General features: G+C 35.0%; 1 protein-coding gene across 1 annotated transcript in view; it reads right to left on the reverse strand.

Moving 5' to 3' along the window:
* The window catches only part of DPY19L2 (dpy-19 like 2), a 94,320-nt gene that overhangs the window by 69,748 nt on the left and 4,372 nt on the right, over positions 1-20,200 (reverse strand). The window contains exons 2-6 of the mRNA XM_045495291.1: positions 19,613-19,637; positions 18,192-18,279; positions 15,985-16,122; positions 3,373-3,493; positions 982-1,075 (exon numbers count right to left, since the gene is read on the reverse strand). Coding sequence (XP_045351247.1) covers positions 982-1,075; positions 3,373-3,493; positions 15,985-16,122; positions 18,192-18,279; positions 19,613-19,637 — 466 coding nt within the window. The remainder of the gene's footprint in view (positions 1-981; positions 1,076-3,372; positions 3,494-15,984; positions 16,123-18,191; positions 18,280-19,612; positions 19,638-20,200) is intronic.

The following is a 20,200-nucleotide window of genomic DNA, read 5'->3' on the forward strand; positions in this document are numbered from 1 at the left end:
TGTCTCTCTCTGTCCCAAAAATAAATAAACGTAAAAAATAAATAAATAAATAAATAAAAATAAAAGCAGAAGACAGGGGCACCTGGGTGGCTCAGTCGGTTAAGCGTCCGACTTCAGCTCAGGTCACGATCTCGTGGTCCGTGGGTTCGAGCCCCGTGTCGGGCTCTAGGCTGATGGCTCGGAGCCTGGAGCCTGCTTCCGATTCTGTGTCTCCCTCTCTCTCTGCCCCTCCCCTGTTCATGCTCTGTCTCTCTCTGTCTCAAAAATAAAAATAAAAGGTTAAAAAAAATTTTTTTTAAAGCAGAAGACAGAGAAAAGACAGCTGAAATCTATCCTTTTGTCAGAAAGACAAATGCTTTCCTATGTATAAACAAGACTGATTTCATCGTATTTTTCGATGAAAAAACTAACTCACATGGCCATCCCAAGAAGCAATGGAGAGTGGGAAGCAGATTGCATGATTATCATAATTAACTTCAACCTATCACCTGAGACTGGACACACTGCTACCCGAAACCAAATTGTGGTACCATTAACAAGAAACATAGGCTATCACATATAAGTGTCTGCCATAGTGATATATGTTTTCTTTTATACTTTCTTAATTTCACATGTACAGACATTAAAATTAGAAATAATCAGTCACTAATGCCAACCAAAGATTCCTCTAATGTTATAATAATTTTACATATGGCCTGGTAGTATTCTCATTAAAGGCTTTGTTAAGGAATCTTAGTCTTAAAAAAAAACAAACAAAAAAAAAACCCAAAAACAAAACCCAGAAGGATAAAAGAGAGGCCTTTAAGTGACAGCTTTAGTTTCTGGTTGCGTGATATTAACTAAGTTTCTGAAAAAAATAAAATAAATGTATAAAATTTCATACTATTAATCAATTAATCTCACACTTACTCTTTTCATTTAATCAGAAAATGTCAGCCAGTCTTTATAGGTCCACTGAAAGACCTAACACAGTAATCTTACCTCAGGTATGCACCATATATGAAGAACAATCCCATCATTGCTCCATTTAAAATAAAAATCACAGCAACATAAAAGCAAGCAGGGTCTCCCAATCCTTTAAAAAAGACACAGATTATTAGTACTTCATGAATAAATGACTATAAGGCAATTGGGCATAACTGTCTCAGTGCCTTGGATTCAGGGTTCAGAACTTGCTGAAAACATTTGCTTTTCAGATTGCTGCTCTACTTAATAGTTACATAAGTACCTTCCCCTTATATCACGTATTATTACATTTGAATTTTATACTTTATTGTAGTTACATTTATACTTTGCCCTAATGAAGTATTATTATACTGCAATGATTAGTTGGTGGTGTATTATTTTGTTAAAGTGATGTTGCTATTGTTCAGTATCTAGACTTCTCTGTAAAGTCACTTGATGTATTTACAGGAGAAGACCTACTGCATTATTTTTATCCTTTGCGACTTTCTTTTTGAGACTTTCTTCTTCCTGTATGTATCCAGGCAGGTAGCCACTTGACCTTCCCACTTTCAGGTCTCCTAGGTATCTCAAACTAATGTAGCAATTCAAACCTGCTCCTTAAAACATCTTTTCAATGTTTATTTATTTTTGAGAGAAAGAAAGGGAGAGCATGAGTGGAGGAGGGTCAGAGAGAGAGGGAGACACAGAATCTGAAGCAGGTTCTAGGCTCTGAGCTGTCAGCACAAAGCCTGATGTAGGGCTTGAACTCACGAACTATGAGATCATGACCTAAGCTGAAGTCAGAAGCTTACCTGACTGAGCCACCCAGGCACCCCAAACCTGCTACTTTTAAAAGTTTTTTTTTCCATTCAAAGAAACTATCACTTAAGCCAGAAACCAATGTTAACAGGACTTCACTCACTTTCCCCTCCCCCATCAATCGATTACCCAATCTTGTCAATTCTACTTCCAATATCCCACAAATCTCTGCATTTCCCAGTTATCCCCCCCCCCCCCCCCCCACACACACACACAACCGCAATCACTTGCTAAGAGCTTAATAGTCTCCTCCTGGTCTCACTAAACCCACTTTTGTCCTTTACTAATATATTTTCCATATAACTGTCAAAATAATGTTTTTAAAATGTTAATCTGCTAACATTCTTCAATGAATAAAGTACAAAGTACAAAATCCTTAACCAGCATGTGGCCGTTTGTTTTCTGACCCTTCCTTACCTTCCTAGCATCACTTCACACCATTTTTTCTTCTTTCTCTCTCTGCTCCCAAAAGTCTAGCCTTCTTTCAGTTCTCTCTTGCCTCAGGACTTCTGAATATTCTGGTTCCTAATCTTGAAACACTTCTCCTTTACTCCTAAACTCAGCAACCTTATTTTCTTATTTACAATATCCATCACAGTTGTAACCACTAACACCCCTCTTACGTGTAAACTCTATGAGGATAAGGTCTATGCCTACCTGGCTCATCTGGGTTCTAAGTGCAAACAATAACCTATCACTTAGTGGCAACTTAATAAACATCATATATGTGTGTGTGTGTATATATATATGTGTCATATATACACACACACATATATGTGGCAATTTTTCCCCATCCTTCAGAAAAAAATGTTAACTTCTAAGCTGAGTCATTACAAAGTTTCTCATTTTATGAAACATTTTCTTGATTACTTTGTACAAAAAAAGTCTAATCGCCCCTCAACTATCCCCTATCAATGCTATTTTAGATGCTACAAAGATCAGCTGAAAAAATTAGAAAAATGTAAGGAAAATACAGAAATACAGATTTAGCGAACATTCTAAGAAATAAATGTTATATAAACAAATCTAAAAAATATATTTATAAATACAGTTAAGTAGTCATGTTGTAGAGAATATGAAGAAATAAAAAAGGCAAATATTATGCAAGTAGATATATGTAACTTTGAATAAAGTTCTTAGAGTTTAAAAGTGCTAAACGACAAATATCTCAAATAGAAGTGACAATTATAGATCCTGGGAAACCGAGGATTCCAAATGGGGTTCTTCGACAAAGGTGCTAATGAAGATGTATACGGAGAGTTCAAGTAGAACTATTCATGAACTGTGAGAATATAAGAAACAGTATTTCTAAAGCAATCTATTAATTGCATATTTGATTTTTATGTATGTATGCATAACCAAATTTTTACATGAACTATTACAGGTAGATATTTGACTGTTTACATCGCCCAATTTTATACATTTAAACTACCCCAAAACTTTTTTTAAATCTTTTTATTCTATTTATACTCTTTTAATCAGCTCTACAGTGTTTTAAAGAAAACAAATCAATCACAGTAATTTATAATTCTTAAAATGAGTCACAACTCTATAAAACATTTTTGTAAATATTAATGAGAACATGGCAGCATTTAGAAAGAAACATGCCTTCACAACTTTGAACTTCATTTAAAGGTTCTACTCTGGTGACATTCCAGCAGGTCTTAGCTTCTAGCCCAAATAAACTCATTATTCCCACAAATATACGATACCAGAAGGCTATAATCACCTACAAAGACAAAAACAAAAAGAGATGATGGAGAAAAATATCTTCATAAGAAAACTTTTTCCAAAATACTACTTTATGATGGCTTCCTTTGACATTATAAACTTTTGACAAATTTCTTTAAATCATTTCACTGGGAAAACAGTCCTTTTAAAATTATATATATACACACAATAAACTAAAGTTGTATATTACTAATTAATGCACATCTACAAAAATGTATGTTATGATCAATATCTCTGTAATATGTTCTTGTAATCAATTCTACAACGTAAATAACAGTAGCTGTAAAATCAAGTATAATAGTACATAATTAAAATATGGTGTTTATTAATAGCAAAATACAATGATTTACGGGAGTATTTCATAACATTTCATTTACTGAATTTATTTTCTTCATAGTCTACAAAATATAAAACCAACTGCATACGGGATAATAGCTCCTGTGCCCTTTAAAACTTTAACCAAGCAGGTGGCTCAGTTGGTTAAGTGTCCAACTTTGGCTTAGGTCATGATCTCACAGTTCGTGGGTTCAAGCCCCACATCAGGCTCTGTGCTGACAGTTCAGAGCCTGAAGCCTGCTTCAGATTCTGTGTCTCCCTCTTTCTTTGCCCCTCCCCTGCTCACACTCTGTCTCTGTCTCTGTCTCTCTCTCAAAAATAAAAAAAAAAAATTAAAAAAACAAAACAAATCTTAAAACAAGCAGATTTAATTAACTAATTCTTCCCAATCTGCAATCCACTTTGGTGAAGTTTAAAGACCAGGGAAAAGGACAACAACAGAAAATTACAACAAAATGCTCATGGTTGGGAGATTTAAAAAAAATAATTTTATAGATTTGGGAATAATACAAGATCATTGGGAAAAGAAATAAAAAAAGAAATAAATAAAGAGTTTAAAGTGAAAGTGAAAACCACCTAGATCTATTTTTAGTATTTTGGTGATCATCCCTCCAGTTTCCCCCTTGGTATACAAAAACACACACAGAGCTAAAATGATTCAGGATTATATATTATCTAAGATGCTAATGTAATATGCATCACCAAACATAATAAACATCTTTCCATATACGAAAAGTATAGATTTACTGTTTTATCACTTACTTGTATAAAACTGGCCTTATGCAAAAAGTTATATATTCTTGTGTATTTATCACCCATGTACAAAAACTTTATTACATTAAATGCATGTGCTAAATCTAGAATTATACTCCTTTCTGGAAGGTAGCTTGATATAATAGGGAAGCATTGCTTTGAAGTCAGAATTAAAGTGACCAAACTTACAGTTATGGTTTTGATAGTCTGAAGTAACCAATCCTTCAACCTCTGAACCTCACACACCTCATCTCTAAAAGGACATTAGTGATAACCATCTTGTAAGAGTGATGGGAGATGAGAAATTATATACTGGCATACAGTTAAGCATTAAATGCTTTGCCTTTTTAAAACATATTGTTTCACACTTAACAGTTTCAGCTGTAGGTGAGAAATTAATCCCCTGATGAACACAAAAAGTATGGAAGTCCACTTCAACACTGCAGTACTAGAGAAGGTTGCATGCAAATCCAGATCTCCACATTGTATCTACGCAACGGGAAATGAGATTGAATGACTCCTTGTTGCCTCGTCCCTTATAATGCTATCAAGTTTACATTATCATGATTACTCTTTCATAACATCAAGGAAACTGAAAACTGCTAATTATTCAATAAGTATCTCTTAGGGACGCCTGGGTGGCGCAGTCGGTTGAGCATCTGACTTCAGCCAGGTCACGATCTCGCGGTCCGTGAGTTCGAGCCCGGCGTCAGACTCTGGGCTGATGGCTCAGAGCCTGGAGCCTGTTTCCGATTCTGTGTCTCCCTCTCTCTCTGCCCCTCCCCCGTTCATGCTCTGTCTCTCTCTGTCCCAAAAATAAATAAATGCTGAAAAAAAAAATTAAAAAAAAAAAAATAAGTATCTCTGAACAAGTGAAAAGAAAAAAATTAGCTAAGAGACCATACTGTTGGAAATTAAGGAAACAAGAAACAGAGATTTTACTATATAAAGTTCTAAAAATAACCAAAAAAGTAAAAATAAGTATCAAACGCTGGGAGAAAGGGAGCTAGTGTAGTAAACTAAATCCTCATCCTACACACAGAGTAAGTCAACATCAACTAAAGTGGAAGACTGAAGAAATAGGTTGTCTTATGATCTTTGCATTCATGTTAGTTACACAGGTAATCACAGAAGTAAGAACAGAAGAGTGTCTCTGAAGGGTTAGCTGGGACATAGACAAAGCTGGTACAGAAAACTGCTTCTTTCATCTTAGATCTCAGGCAGGTCCATACTATACAATTGTTACTATTGCAAATGACATTGAGAAGTACTTACAGAAATCAAAAAAGAAAAGAAGAAAGAAAGAAGGAAAGAAAGAAGAGAAAAGAAAAGAAAAGGAAAGAAAAATAAATCTAGAAACCAAAATTAAACAACACAATACCAAATATACGATGGGTCAAAGGAAAAACCATATTGGAAATTAAAAAATAACTTGAACAGAACCAAAATGAAAAAACAACATATAAATGTTTAAATACTATGAATTTCTGTTTGGGGAAAGATGGAGTAGATGTACTTTCTCCTATTTCTCTAAGTGAGACTAAAGCTCTTGGGAATTATATAAATCAAATCTAAGAAAACTTTGAAAGGTAGAGAAAAGGCAAGCTAGCCAGGGATCTTAGGACTGACCTAAGGCACAAAATGGTGATGAGTTTCTGGGACTTTCTTTTTGCCTCATTTTCTCAGAATTGGTGTTAAAGATCCTGGCAACAGAAACACCAATGGGCGCAGACACAAAAAAGACCAACAGGAAATACAAATCAAAACCACACTCACATATCACCTCACACCAGTCAGAGCGGCCAAAATGAACAAATCAGGAGACTATAGATGCTGGAGAGGATGTGGAGAAACAGGAACCCTCTTGCACTGTTGGTGGGAATGCAAATTGGTGCAGCCACTCTGGAAAACAGTGTGGAGGTTCCTCAAAAAATGAAAAATAGACCTACCCTATGACCCAGCAATAGCACTGCTAGGAATTTACCCAAGGAATACAGGAGTGCTGATGCATAGGGGCACTTGTACTCCAATGTTGACAGCAGCACTCTCAACAATAGCCAAATTATGGAAAGAGCCTAAATGTCCATCAACTGATGAATGGATAAAGAAATTGTGGTTTATATACACAATGGAGTACTACATGGCAATGAGAAAGAATGAAATATGGCCTTTTGTACCAACGTGGATGGAACTGGAGAGTGTGATGCTAAGTGAAATAAGCCATACAAAGAAAGACAGATACCATATGGTTTCACTCTTATGTGGATCCTGAGAAACTTAACAGAAACCCATGGGGGAGGGGAAGGAAAAAAAAAAAAAAAAGGAGGTTAGAGTGGGAGAGAGCCAAAGCATAAGAGACTCTTAAAAACTGAGAACAAACTGAGGGTTGATGGGGGGTGGGAGGGAGGGGAGGGTGGGTGATGGGTATTGAGGAGGGCACCTTTTGGGATGAGCACTGGGTGTTGTATGGAAACCAATTTGACAATAAACTTCATATATTGAAAAAATAAAAATAAAAAATAAATGAGAAAGGAGATGTAGCACTTTTTAAAAATCATGACCTTTGCTTATGCATGGCGTCTTTCTAGGTAATATGCAAAGCTATATTCTCGAGTCAAAATGAAAATGAGTGAACCTAACTCCTTGAATGGCTTTTGCAAACAAGTTGCAAACACAGCCAATCTATTCTCATAGCCTTGGTCATAGTACTTGAATACACGTGGTAATAAATTTGATAAAAAAAAAAAAAAAAAAGACCAACAAAAGCCTTCTCTCTCTAGCTAAAGGATCAGGAAAGCAGAGGCCCAGGAATACATAAAAATTTTATAGACAATAATATCTCTCAACCAAAAACCACAGAAAACAACAATAAAAACGTGGTCCCACTCCTACCAACAAAGGTCAAATTGAGAACAGAGACTTCAACCTTCTTTAGGCTTTAACAAGTCACCCCAACTTACCCACTGGGATGTTGTAGGAGAAAACCAACTAGGAAGCTCTCTATCTTCATGGTGTCAGTATAGACCATGTAGGGAGCCTGGACTTCTACCCTAACCAGAAATAACTTAACCCTTTCCTTGCTCAGTGGGGTAATGTCAGAGGAGGCCTAGTGAAGAGTCAGGGCTTTCATTACCACCCAGGGGTAAGCCATCCACATTATGGTGTCTATAGAGATCACAGAGTTAGTCAGATTCTGATCCCTTCAATGGCAATGAAGAGTACCCCCACCTTGGGGTTAACAGAGGCCAGGGGAAGAATATGGACTTCCATACCCATCTGGCAGTAACAAGATGACTCCAATGAGTCAATTATGAATGTACTTGAAACAAATAAAAACACAGAAAAGTCTTAGTCAAGAAATTGAAAGTTTCAGCAAAAAAATAGAAGATATGAAAGAAACAAACAAAAAATTTCAGAATTGAAAAATACAATAACCAAAATTAAAACTCAACGGATGAACTTAACAGGAGAATGAGGGGGATAGATGAGAATAATCAGTGAACTAGCAGACAGAACAATATAAATTGCTCAATCTGAATAACAGAAAAAAAAAAAAAAAACAGACTGAAAAAAATAAGGTTATCTATGGACCTCTTGGACTATTACAAAAAATCTAACATTTTTTATCACTGAAGTTTTGAAAAGAGAAAAGAGGAAACCAAAGCTGAGCAAACAAAAAATAGTATAAAACCAAAGAAATCCTCACCAAGACACATCACACTTTTGAACACTTGTGAAAACTGAAAAAGAAAAATATTGAAAGCAACGAGTAAGAAAACAAAATCTTACCTAAAGGAAAAAAAAAATTCAACTGATGACAGATTTCTCATCAGAAACCATGAAGGGCCAGAATGAAGTGGCACCTTTACCAAATGCTGAAAGAAAAAACTGTCAACCTAGAATCCTATAACCAGCAAAATACAGCCTTTAAGAATTAAAGGGAGTTGGACATGAGGGATGGAACAAAAAAAAAAAAAAAACAAAAACAAACAACAAACTAGGAAAATATGTTGCTAGCAGACTTACCCTAAAAGAAGGCATCTTAGAACATCAAGAAGGAAGGATTTTTTTTTTTAATTTGTTAATGTTTATTTATTTTTGAGAGAGAGAGACAGACAGACAGACAGACAGAGACAAGGAGCACAGGGGAGGGGAAGAGAGAGGGAAAAACAGAATCTGAAGCAGGCTCCAGGCTCTGAGTTGTCAGCACAGAGCCCAATGCAGGACTTGAACCCATGAACTGTGAGGTCATGACCTGAACCAAAGTCAGATGCTTAACTGACTGAGCCACCCAGCTGTCCAAGGAGGGAATTTTTTTTTAATGACTAAAATAAAATAGATTTCCCTTCTCAAATTAAAAAAAAAAAAGTTTGAAGGCTAAAACAAACATCATAGTACTGTCTGATGTAGTTTTAAATGGATGTAGAGGAATTATTTAAGATGATGATGTTATAAAGGGAGAAGGGTAGAGAGATGTAAAAGGGGGTAAGTTTTACGCACTATTTGAACTAGTAAAATGATAACAGCAATAGACTGTAATAAGTTACATATATGTAATATCTACAACAACCACTAAAAAAGCTACATAAGGAGATATATTCAAGAAGTATAGACAAATCAAAATATAATTTTTAAATCTTCAAATAACCCACAGGAAGACAAAAAAAAAAAAAAAACAAAAACAGAGAAATGAAAACCCAAGGACAAACAGAAAACAAAAAATAACAGACTCAAGCTGAAACGAATTAATAATTACATTAAATATAAGTGGTAAAATACAATAATTAAAAAACGTGAGATTGACAATTAAAAAACATAACTATCTACAAGAAACTCACTTCAAATATAATGAGAAAGGCAGACTGAAAGTAGAAGGATGAAAAAAGAGACCATGTACACATTAATCAAAAAAAAAAAAGTAACTATGTTAGTATCAGGAAAAGTAGGCTTCAGAGAAAACAATTTATAAGTGAAGGGGGTAGGATTATTATATAATAATAAAAATCCAACAAGAAGACAGCAATCCTAAATGCCTATGCACTTCACACATTGCTGTAAAGTATATGAAGAACTGATAGACCTAAAAGGAGAAATAGATGAATCCACAATTATAGTTGAAGACTTCAGCATTCCTCTCTCAAAAATGGATAGATGCTGGACAGAAAATCAGCAAGCACTGAGAAAACATCACCACCACCATCATCCAACAGCATCTAATCAACATTTATAAAACACTTCACCCAAGAATAATGTAATACATATTTTTTTCAAGTGCCCACAGAATATATATCAAGAGGCCTATATTCTGGGCCATAAAACCTCAACAAATTTAAAAGAATCAAAATGATACAAAGTGTGTTTTCTAAACACAACGAATTTAAGCCACAAATGAGTAACAGGAAGATAAAAAGGAAATCTCCCAACACTTGCAAACTAAAAAACCCACTTCTAAAAAATCCATGGATCAAACAGAAAGTCTCAAGGGAAATAAATATAAATATATACATATTAAATTGAATAAAAATGAAATACAAAGTTTCCAAGTCCAGCATCTAAGAAGCTCATAAGTTGCAACTTCATCCTAATGAGTAAAAAGTTGAACAGGGGCGCCTGGGTGGCGCAGTCGGTTGAGCGTCCGACTTCAGCCAGGTCACAATCTCGCGGTCCGTGAGTTCGAGCCCCGCGTCGGGCTCTGGGCTGATGGCTCAGAGCCTGGAGCCTGTTTCCGATTCTGTGTCTCCCTCTCTCTCTGCCCCTCCCCCGTTCATGCTCTGTCTCTCTCTGTCCCAAAAATAAATAAACGTTGAAAAAAAAAAATTAAAAAAAAAAAAAAGTTGAACAAACTAAAAGGTCAGTAATTCTTAGATCCATAAGAGAGGTTAGGTCACAAGGCAAACTCCTGCTCCCCAAATTTGAAAATGACAGGTAAATTGAGAGAATCACAACTTAGTGGAACAGAAACCCATGAACAAAAACCTCCATGGGAACCAGTTGGAGAGTAGGAAAAACTAAACTATAATAATAAATTGCTGGAGGCACAGGGTAGACAAGTCTGAGAATCACAAACTCCAGGGACCCAGTAATAGGGGAAGTGCCAGATATTTATGAGTTTTACTTCTATGAGCTCAACAGGTTCTTACAGTGAGTATCAGAGAAAAATACCCTCCCACTTCTGGCAGGAGGAGTGGAAAAAGGACCACAGCACTGTGTTTTTCCTAACAAAGCCTGTCTTAGGAGAAATTATTTTACTAGAGCCTAACCTGCTAGGGTTTTATCAGAGCCCAACACACAGGGAAGTGGGGAAATACCAAATTTCAGCCCTATCTAGCCATCTTGTTGCACCTAAGTGGGAGGAAAAAACCTGAGAAGCACTTGTGAAGTTTACAGCCCATCGCTTCTCGGCCTTTTGGCTAAGATCAAGTGAAGTTTACAGCCCAGAGGCACAGGTTCATAAAAGACTGACACCTACTAATAGGATTATAGAATGCCTCTTATCCCCACGCTACTGGAAGCTTATTGACAGTGGTTCTTTCACCCAGGTCCAGCTATTAAGAAACAATTACAAGCCATACTAAAAGCAAAAAACAAGTTTGAAGAAACAGAACAGCATCAGAACCTGACATAGCAGGGATGTTGTAATTATCAAATTGGGAAATTTAGACCAACTATTATTAATATGCTAAAGGTTCTAATGGGTAAAGTAAATAGCATGCAAGAACAGATGGGTAATGTAATCAGAAAGAGAAATCCTAAGAAAGAACCAAAAACAATTGCTAGAGGTATGTATGTATGTATGTATGTATGTATGTATGTATGTATAAATAAATAAATAAATAAATAAATAACAGAAATCAAGAATGCCTTTGATAGGCTTATTAGTAGACTGGACATGGATGAGGAAAGAATCTCTGAGCTTGAATATATTTCAATAGAAACTTCAAAACTGAAAAGCAAAAAATTAAAAAAAGACAAAACAAAACGAAAAAATAACAAAAAAACATCCTGGAATATTCAAGAACCATGGGACAACAACAAAAGGTGTACCTACATATAATGGGAATACCAGAAGGAGAAGGGAGAAGGGAAAAGAAGAAATATTTGAAATGGCTCAGAATTCCTTCCAATTAATGTCATGGGCACCTGGGTGGCTCAGTAGGCTAAGTGTATGACTCTTGGTTTCAGCTCAGGTCATGATCTCACGGGTTCATGAGATCAAGCCCCACGTCTGGCTCTGTGCTGACAGTGCGGAGCCTGCTTGGGATTCTCTCTATCCCTCTCTCACTGCCTCTCCCCTGCTTGTGTGCTCTCTCTCTCTCTCCCTCTCCCTCTCTCTCTCTCTCTCAAAATAAATAAACATAAAAAAGAAAAGAATTCCCTCAAATTGATGTCAGACCACAGATCCAGGAAGCTCAGAGAACACCAAGCATGATAAATGCCAAAAAAAAAAAAAAAAAAAAAAAGAAAAAAAAAATCTACACATATGGTATTTAAACTACAGAAAATCGAAGACAAAGGAAAAATTCTGAAAGAAGCGAGAAGAAAAAACACATCTTACTTACACAGGAGTACAGCTAAGAATTACATCTGACTTCTCCTCAAAAACCATTCAAACAAGAGGAAACTGGACTGATAATGTTTAAAGTGCTGGGAGAAAAAGAAACCCACCTTGGAATTCTGTATCATGTGAAAATATCCTTTAAAAGTGAAGGAGAAATAAAGACTTTCTCAGACAAACAAAAATTGAGGAACTTTGTAAAAAAGTTCTTTAGAGGGGATAGAAAAAGATATAGATCAGACATTGAATCTACATAAGGAAAAAAAAAGAGGATCAAAATAAGAAAAGTGAAGATAAAAAGTTTCCTTTTTATTATTCTTAATTGATCTAACATATAGAAGTTTTGTTCAAAATAGTAATAGCAACAATGTATTCAATTATGTATCATTATGAATGCATGTAAGCTTATGTATAGGTGACATGAATGACAGAAAGGATTCAGGGGTTGAGAGGGAGGAATTATCATTATCTTGTTATTATAAGGTACTGGCACTACAATGGAAGTGATTTAATGTTATTTGAAAGTGGTCTTGGATTAGTCATAAATGTGTATCGTAAACTCTATGGCAACCGAAAAAAGTAAAAAAAAAAAAAAAAAGAATTATAATTGATACCCTAAAAAAGGAGAGAAAATGTAATAATATAAAAGTTCAATTAAAACCACAAAAGGCACAGAAAGACTGTTGGTCAAAATAGTAAAAAGAACAAAGGCAACAAATAGAAAACAGCAAGAAACATAGTAGATATCAATCCAAGTTTATCAATTATTACTTTGAATGTCAATGATCTAAATGTACCAATCAACAGACAGAGACTGTCAGAAAGGATCAGAAAACAAGACCCAATCATACGTGGGTTTTGTTTTTGTTTTTAAGTAGGCTTAACACCCAAAGTGGGGCTTCAACTCATGGTCCTGGGATCAAAAGCCGGATGTTCTACTGACTAAGCCAGCCAGGTGCCCACAACCATATATTATTAAAAAAAAAAAACAAAAACCCAACTTTAAAAATAAAGACACCTATATATTAAAAATAAATGGAGTAAGATATACTATGCTAACACTAATTAAAGGAAAGTGGGAGTAGCTATACTAATCCCAAACAGAGCAGACTTTACCATAAAAAAGTTGTCACGGGTGGAGAGTGGTATTACATTATAATAAAGGGGTCAATTCCACATGACACGATCCTCACCATGCGTGCATCTAACAACAGAACATCAATAAAATTGATAAGCCTCTAGCCAGGTTAACTGAGAAAAAAAGGGAAGACACAAATTACTAATATCAGAAAGGAAAAAGAGGACATCACTACAGATCCCATTGACATTCAGCAAATAATAAAGTAATGAGCAACCCTTTGCCCATAAATTTCACAATCTAAATGAGCCAATTTCTTAAAAGACACAATGTTGCCAAAACTCACACAAGGAGAAATAGACAATCTGAATAGGACTATATCTATTAAATAAATTTAACAATAATAACCTTCCAAATCAGAACGCATCAGGCCCAGATGGGTTTACTACTGAATTCTACCGAACATTTAAAGAAGAAAGTATACTAGTTCTCTAGAATTTCCTCCAGAAGATACAGCAGAGGGAACGCTTATGAACTCATTTGTTGAGGCCAGCATTTTTGGTTTGGTAACCAGAAAAAGATATGACAAAAAAAAACTACACTACAAACAACATTTTTCATGAACATAGATGCAAAAATCCTCAAAAAAAAAAAAAAATCAGCTTATCAAATCCAACAATGTATAACAAGATTTATATACCCAGACCAAGTGAGATTTACTGCCAGTATGTAAAGATGGCTCAACATTTGAAACTGAATTAATATAATCCAACATATCAACAGGCTAAAGAAGAAAAATTACAAGATTATATCAATAGATGCAGAAAAAGCAATTGACAAAATTTAACAACTATTCAAGATTAAAAAAAAAAAACTCTCAGTAAACTACGAATACAGGGAATTCCTTAACTTGATCAAGAATATCTACAAAAAAACTATAGCTAAAATTATACTTACTGAGGAGAAGCTTGAAGCTTTCCCACTAAGATCAGGAACAAAGTAAGGATGTTCCATCTCACTGCTCCTCTGATGAGACAACTCAGTGGGGGGAGCACAAAGGAGCACACAGGAACTTTTTGGAATTATGAAAATGTTTCAGAATTCAATTGTGGTGGCTACACAGTTTTACACATTTGTCAAACGTTTAACTCAAAGAACTGTACACTCAAAAATGAATGTATTTTATTGCATGTAAGTTATACCTCAGCAAAACTGATTAAATAAACAAAAAATAGCCAGAGAGAATATATGTATAACACATATTACTAAGGATTACTCTACAACATATATAAATTTTGCCAAAAAAGCAATAAGAAAACATCCATCAAGTGGTGACAAAGAAAAAACCCAAATGACTATTAAACATGAAAATATTCTTAGCTCCACAAGTCCAAATTAAAATAAATAGCATATCACAGCAATTAGAAGAGCAAAATCAGAAATTTTGATAAACTGAAATCTAGTAAGGATAGAGGAAAAGTACATACTCCTACACAGCAGTGTGAATTGCTACATTTACTCCAGAGAGCAATTTAGCAGTATCTGATGAAGTTGACTAAACACATACTCTATAACACAGTAATTCTACTTCTAGAACATATCCTACCAAAAAATCTTGCACCTATACACAATTAGAGAACATATACTATGAATATACAAGAATATATACTTTGGGACTATTTAAAAAATGGAAACAAATATCCACAAAGAGGAAAATGGACAAATAATTTTGCAATTAATAAAATGGTTAAAATTAAAGAAAAAATATACACATACACAGGGTTCAAAAATATAATGTGAGGAAAAAGCTGTAGAGTGCTTTACTCAGTGTGAGAGCATTTGTATGGATTTATAAAAACACATGAAGCAATCCTTGAAAATCAGGAATGATGGGCACACACATTATACTCATGTAGTGGATGCTTGTGGGAGTGGTAAAGGAGCAAACCAGACTGGGAAGCAAAACAAAGATGACTCTAACTGTATTTATAATGCTTTAACATACCTGAATCAAAAATTACAAAAGAATAGCATTTATTTATTCCAAGTGGTTGATGACACATTCACTTCTTTTCTCTAAATTTCTGTAATTTTCAACATTTCAAAATCAAAGGAATAATAATTTTTTAAAGCTATACAATATGAAATGGGCTTAAAAAGCACTAATTTTTAACAAACGTGCTGGATTCTGAGATAACTCAAAAGTAGTGCATACCATGACATTAAATTAGCATTTATCTTAAGAGTTCAAAAATTGAACTAATTTTTTGTTGTCGTTTTTCCAATTTCTAGAATCTGCAGATTAGAAAATCCATACTCTTTTAGGCTAAGCATTAGAAGATATTCACAGACCTCTGACTATGTAACTAAATAAATCTTGCTTTATTAATGTAACTCTAAGGTCGCTGTTAGTGCTCATGACTTTCAGTGTCCCTTCATGAGACCAGTATTGCCTATTTGCAGGGTCTCAAAAGCCAACAGACTATCCCCATTTAGACACATCTTGACTCCTTCCCATTTGGCTCCTCTAAGTATGCTGGTCATTACTTCCACACGAACGTTCATTTCTCTGAGTTTATGTCAGCTTAGTTTCTGGAGTCTTTAAAATTTAGGAGAGGAATTTTTGATTCTCTGCTCAACTATAAGGACACACAGTCAACAAGCCTTAAAGGTCTCCTTCCTTTTATGACATCATTGTGCTTACTTACTATTTTTATCTGATAAAAAAAGGATCATCTACAAATATTTTCTCCCAAATAGTACTCACCTCTGGATAAAGATGGAAGCGTTTCACTGTATTAATTACAAGGGGATATTCAGTGAGCCTATCATTCATAATCATCCACAGTCCTTCCAAAAATGAAGGTGCTTCAATAATGGTCTTGAAGTAGGAATAATAAAGTCCCTTTAAAAAGTATAAATTATTGATATAATTAAATATGAAAGTTTTTAGAACAATTTCTTCTGAATAAAAGGAAAAAGTCAATAGTAAAACTTCCTAATTTCTCCTTGCTACTGCATCCTTGGGCTCAAAAAAAAGGCATGTATTTTCAGGTTGTCACTGTGCTATTCTTTCATATTTTCTGTATGCTTGAAAAACAGGTGGAGGGGTTGTTAAATGTTGCAAGGAATTTTTCTGACTATGGTTGAAAACAGGAATACAGGGGCGCCTGGGTGGCTCAGTCGGTTAAGCGTCCGACTTTGGCTCAGGTCACGATCTCACGGTCCGTGAGTTCGAGCCCCGCGTCGGGTTCTGTGCTGACCGCTCAGAGCCTGGCGCCTGTTTCAGATTCTGTGTCTCCCTCTCTCTCTGCGCCTCCCCTGTTCATGCTCTGTCTCTCTCTGTCTCAAAAATAAATAAACGTTAAAAAAACAAAAACAGGAATACAATATATTTGTAATTCCAGCAAGCCTGATTTTGCCCCCACATTATGAGATTCCTAGAGGCTGAAATCTGATGAATTCTGGCATAAACAGAGAAGCCTTCATCTCCTTGTACAAGTTTGCATATGCTTTTTTCCACCTCTTAACAACATACAATGGTCACAAGCAAAGATGAGACATGATTCAGGCTTGCAACTTACTTCCTAGCTCCATCTAACGGCTCTGCACAAAGTGAAAGCTAACTAAATGTCAACTGACCACTGTTCATGACACAAACGCAGTCCTGAAAAGGGGATTATCTGAGCGTATTATGCTAGCATAGGAAATAAGGACTTTATTAGGCCAGCAAAAGTCCTGTTTAGTTAAAATTCAGAGATTAACAAAAGCATGCTGTTTAATATTACTTTCCTCATCAATTTCCTGCTTTTCTTCCTAAAATCTAAAAGCAAATAAAGGGCCATGTTGCTTGTAGTACACGTAGTAATGCTTCCAAAAGCATTAAAAATAATTTTCAACTCTACACTCATTCCTGCCTCATAAAACTTTGTTATTAACAGATCAAGCAATGCTAGAGGCTACTAGATTGAAGTTCTGTTTCAGCTGATGTCTGAAAGAGCATTTCCCCATAGTTTTGGTTGCTAAAATAGGAGTTCATATAAGGATTGCTCCTTTCTCCTTAGGAGGGCAAGACAACACTACAATGAAAGAATATTTAATATGCTTAAGTCTTATACTTAGAGAAATAGAAAAATATAAAAATAAGTTTTTGTTAACAACAGCTGTTATTTTTATGCCTGGTACTGTGTTATGTGCTTCATTCATGATCTCCCTTCATATTCCATAAAATCCTGTAAAGCTGGAATTATTTCTAGATGACAGATGAGATTACTGAGAATCTGAGAGGTTGACTGACAAGCCGTCAGACAACGAAGCACAGACCTGCTATCTGAATCCAGTTATTGTCATCAAAGCCCACACCCTACCCACAGCTACACAATTCATTTAATAGTATTTTATATCCTCCCTTTGGAAATAGTATGTATGTTAAAAATTTAAATGCCACAAATATGCTCAATGTATCCAATTCTTCAAAGGTTTAAGGAGGCTATTGGGGTGAGATTCAAAAAGCAGTGGGTAAGGTAAAAATTGTATGCAGATAAATCTGCAAGGACAGAAAGTAGAACAGAGATTATGAGGGGCTTGAGGAGAGGGGCATGGGAAGTTGGTGTTTTTAATGGGCATAGTTTCTGTTTGGAATAATAAAAAAAGTTCTGGAAATGAACGGTGGTGAGGATAAGAAATTTCTGGTAACATTTGGCACGCCTATATCGCTTCTTAAATGTTGTCTTTGTTTTCCTTCTTCCCCAGCTCTTCTGAGTGATCTTTACTATCTTTAAAAGAAGTGTGCATTAGAAGAGTAGGGTAATGACATAAGTAAAAGAATCCTAAAACATTTTCTATTTAAATATTAAACCTAAGTTGTAGCTTGAGAAACAGTGCATTCAACAAAAATTCATTTCAGTTCCTAATATATTTTCACCTTATAGTCTTACTATTCTTAAACTACAAATTAATTTATAAGAAACTAACCATTTCAGTTCGAAAAGTCATCTCCCGTTCTAAAGATGAGAGGTGAGAAAAATGACGATCATTTTCAAAAAGTGTTACTAAATGCATCCTAGAAAAAAAAAATGATGCACCATATTCTAATAAGAACATTTCAAAACCATTACTAAAGTATTAAAGTACAAAAACCATGAAAAAAATAAAGTTTTGTAATAAATGAGATAATTTTATAATTTGCTTAATAATTTGTATATTTTTAGGCATTTATAATTCAGTGTGTACAGAGGTGAAATTCCTTAGCTACAGTTGTATATCTAAAACTCCCTCTCTGCACCACCCTTCTTCCACTCCAGGTCTCTAAATCAGAACAGAGGCAAGTTTCTTTAAGTTTCACAAGTGATTCTAATGTAACAGGTTGGAGAAATGCCTCTGTAACTATCAAAAAGCATGCAGAATTAAAAATAAATAAATAAATTTAGATTAAAGCAGTTTTAAAATAAATAGTATAAAAGGGATCAACTTTCAGGTGCCAAAGAGACATAGAACTGTATGTCAAGATATTTTATTAGTGAGACACAAGAAAACAGCCGTGTAGTGAAAATAGGAGCACATGTGATAATAATTAGCAATTCTGCTATCCTTAACTTACCGAGTAGAAGCTTTCCAAATACACAGAAAGCAAACTTCTATATATCAACCCTGTCTTCACGTACCTTGATTTACATGTAAGACATATATACGTCAGGGTAACAGTAGCTATAGGAAATGTTTCTTACCATTACAGCCTTAGTTCTAAAATCAAAATCTCCCTGCAAACTAAATGGCCAGAACAGCACTGAAAATATGTGAGGCAGATCCCACTCTTCCTAAGAGTAAAAATTCCTGAGCTCTTATAGAAATGAAAATACATCAGAGGAAAAATATTAAATTACATATAGTTTTTATAGATAGGTCACCTGTGTAAAATAAGGTACATGTGCATGCTCATTTAATTCTGTAATACCACAGTAGCATCTTTAGTTTCATTTCTACCTGATTTCCAGCTGACAAGTGTTACTAAAACTTATGTTTTAGTCACTATATGTTTTATGTTTGAAACTTACGTTTATGTCACTAACAACACACATTTACTGTAAGATAAGGGAATTTTTTTTAGATGAAATAAACATGCATAATACACTAGAAAGCTAGATATTTAAGAAATATAGTGGTGAATCCTTGGGTAACACAAAAATATTTTAATTCATAAGTACTATTCCTTTAATGCATCTATTTTGTAAATGCTGCTTCACATGTTTTTTTTTAAATAACAAATATGTGTAAACTGGTACACAGATATTATATACACATAGAAAGAGGTTATTGTCTTATTGTTTGTACACAAACAGCAATGTCAATTTTGAATCCAAATGTTTTTATTCATTTAAAACTGTAACTAATCTTACCAGTGCAAAACTCCCACAAAGGCAGCTGGAAAAACAAACAAAAAAGTCATTAAAAGCTGCTTTATCGTAATATACCCTTAAAACAACTACTTCAAATGCATTCCCTTCTATGCCTTAAGACAGCACACATATTTAGCAAGATGGCTAAATGATTCCATTTAGGAAAAATTTACAAACAGACATAGAACAAATTATGAATAGTTCTCACCTCTGCAAGGGAGGGCCGAGGAGCAAAGGAAGATTTGGAAGACTAGATCTCATTCGCATAAATTGCAAAAGAGTGATGAAATTACTGATTTTGTGCTTCTCTGTGATTTTCAATTTATTCTCTCTTCTCCCTCTTATTCTCTATTTCTTTACAATAAAATTTTTAAAACAAGCGCACATATACACTATGCTCAGCTCAATCCTTTCAGAAGTGAATCTAGCCTACAGGAGCCACCGTAGACCACTTTCCCTCACGCTCATCAGAAGATTGTTAAATGCAGGAACTGCCTTCCTCAGCAGCGCACCTGAAAGCCCCTATATATGGAGCTTGATTGCTCCCAGACACCTGGCCTGGGAGACCCATCTAGAGCCGCCCTGTCT

The sequence above is a fragment of the Leopardus geoffroyi genome, chromosome A2 (assembly GCF_018350155.1).
Source record: "Leopardus geoffroyi isolate Oge1 chromosome A2, O.geoffroyi_Oge1_pat1.0, whole genome shotgun sequence".
Taxonomy (NCBI): domain Eukaryota; kingdom Metazoa; phylum Chordata; class Mammalia; order Carnivora; family Felidae; genus Leopardus; species Leopardus geoffroyi.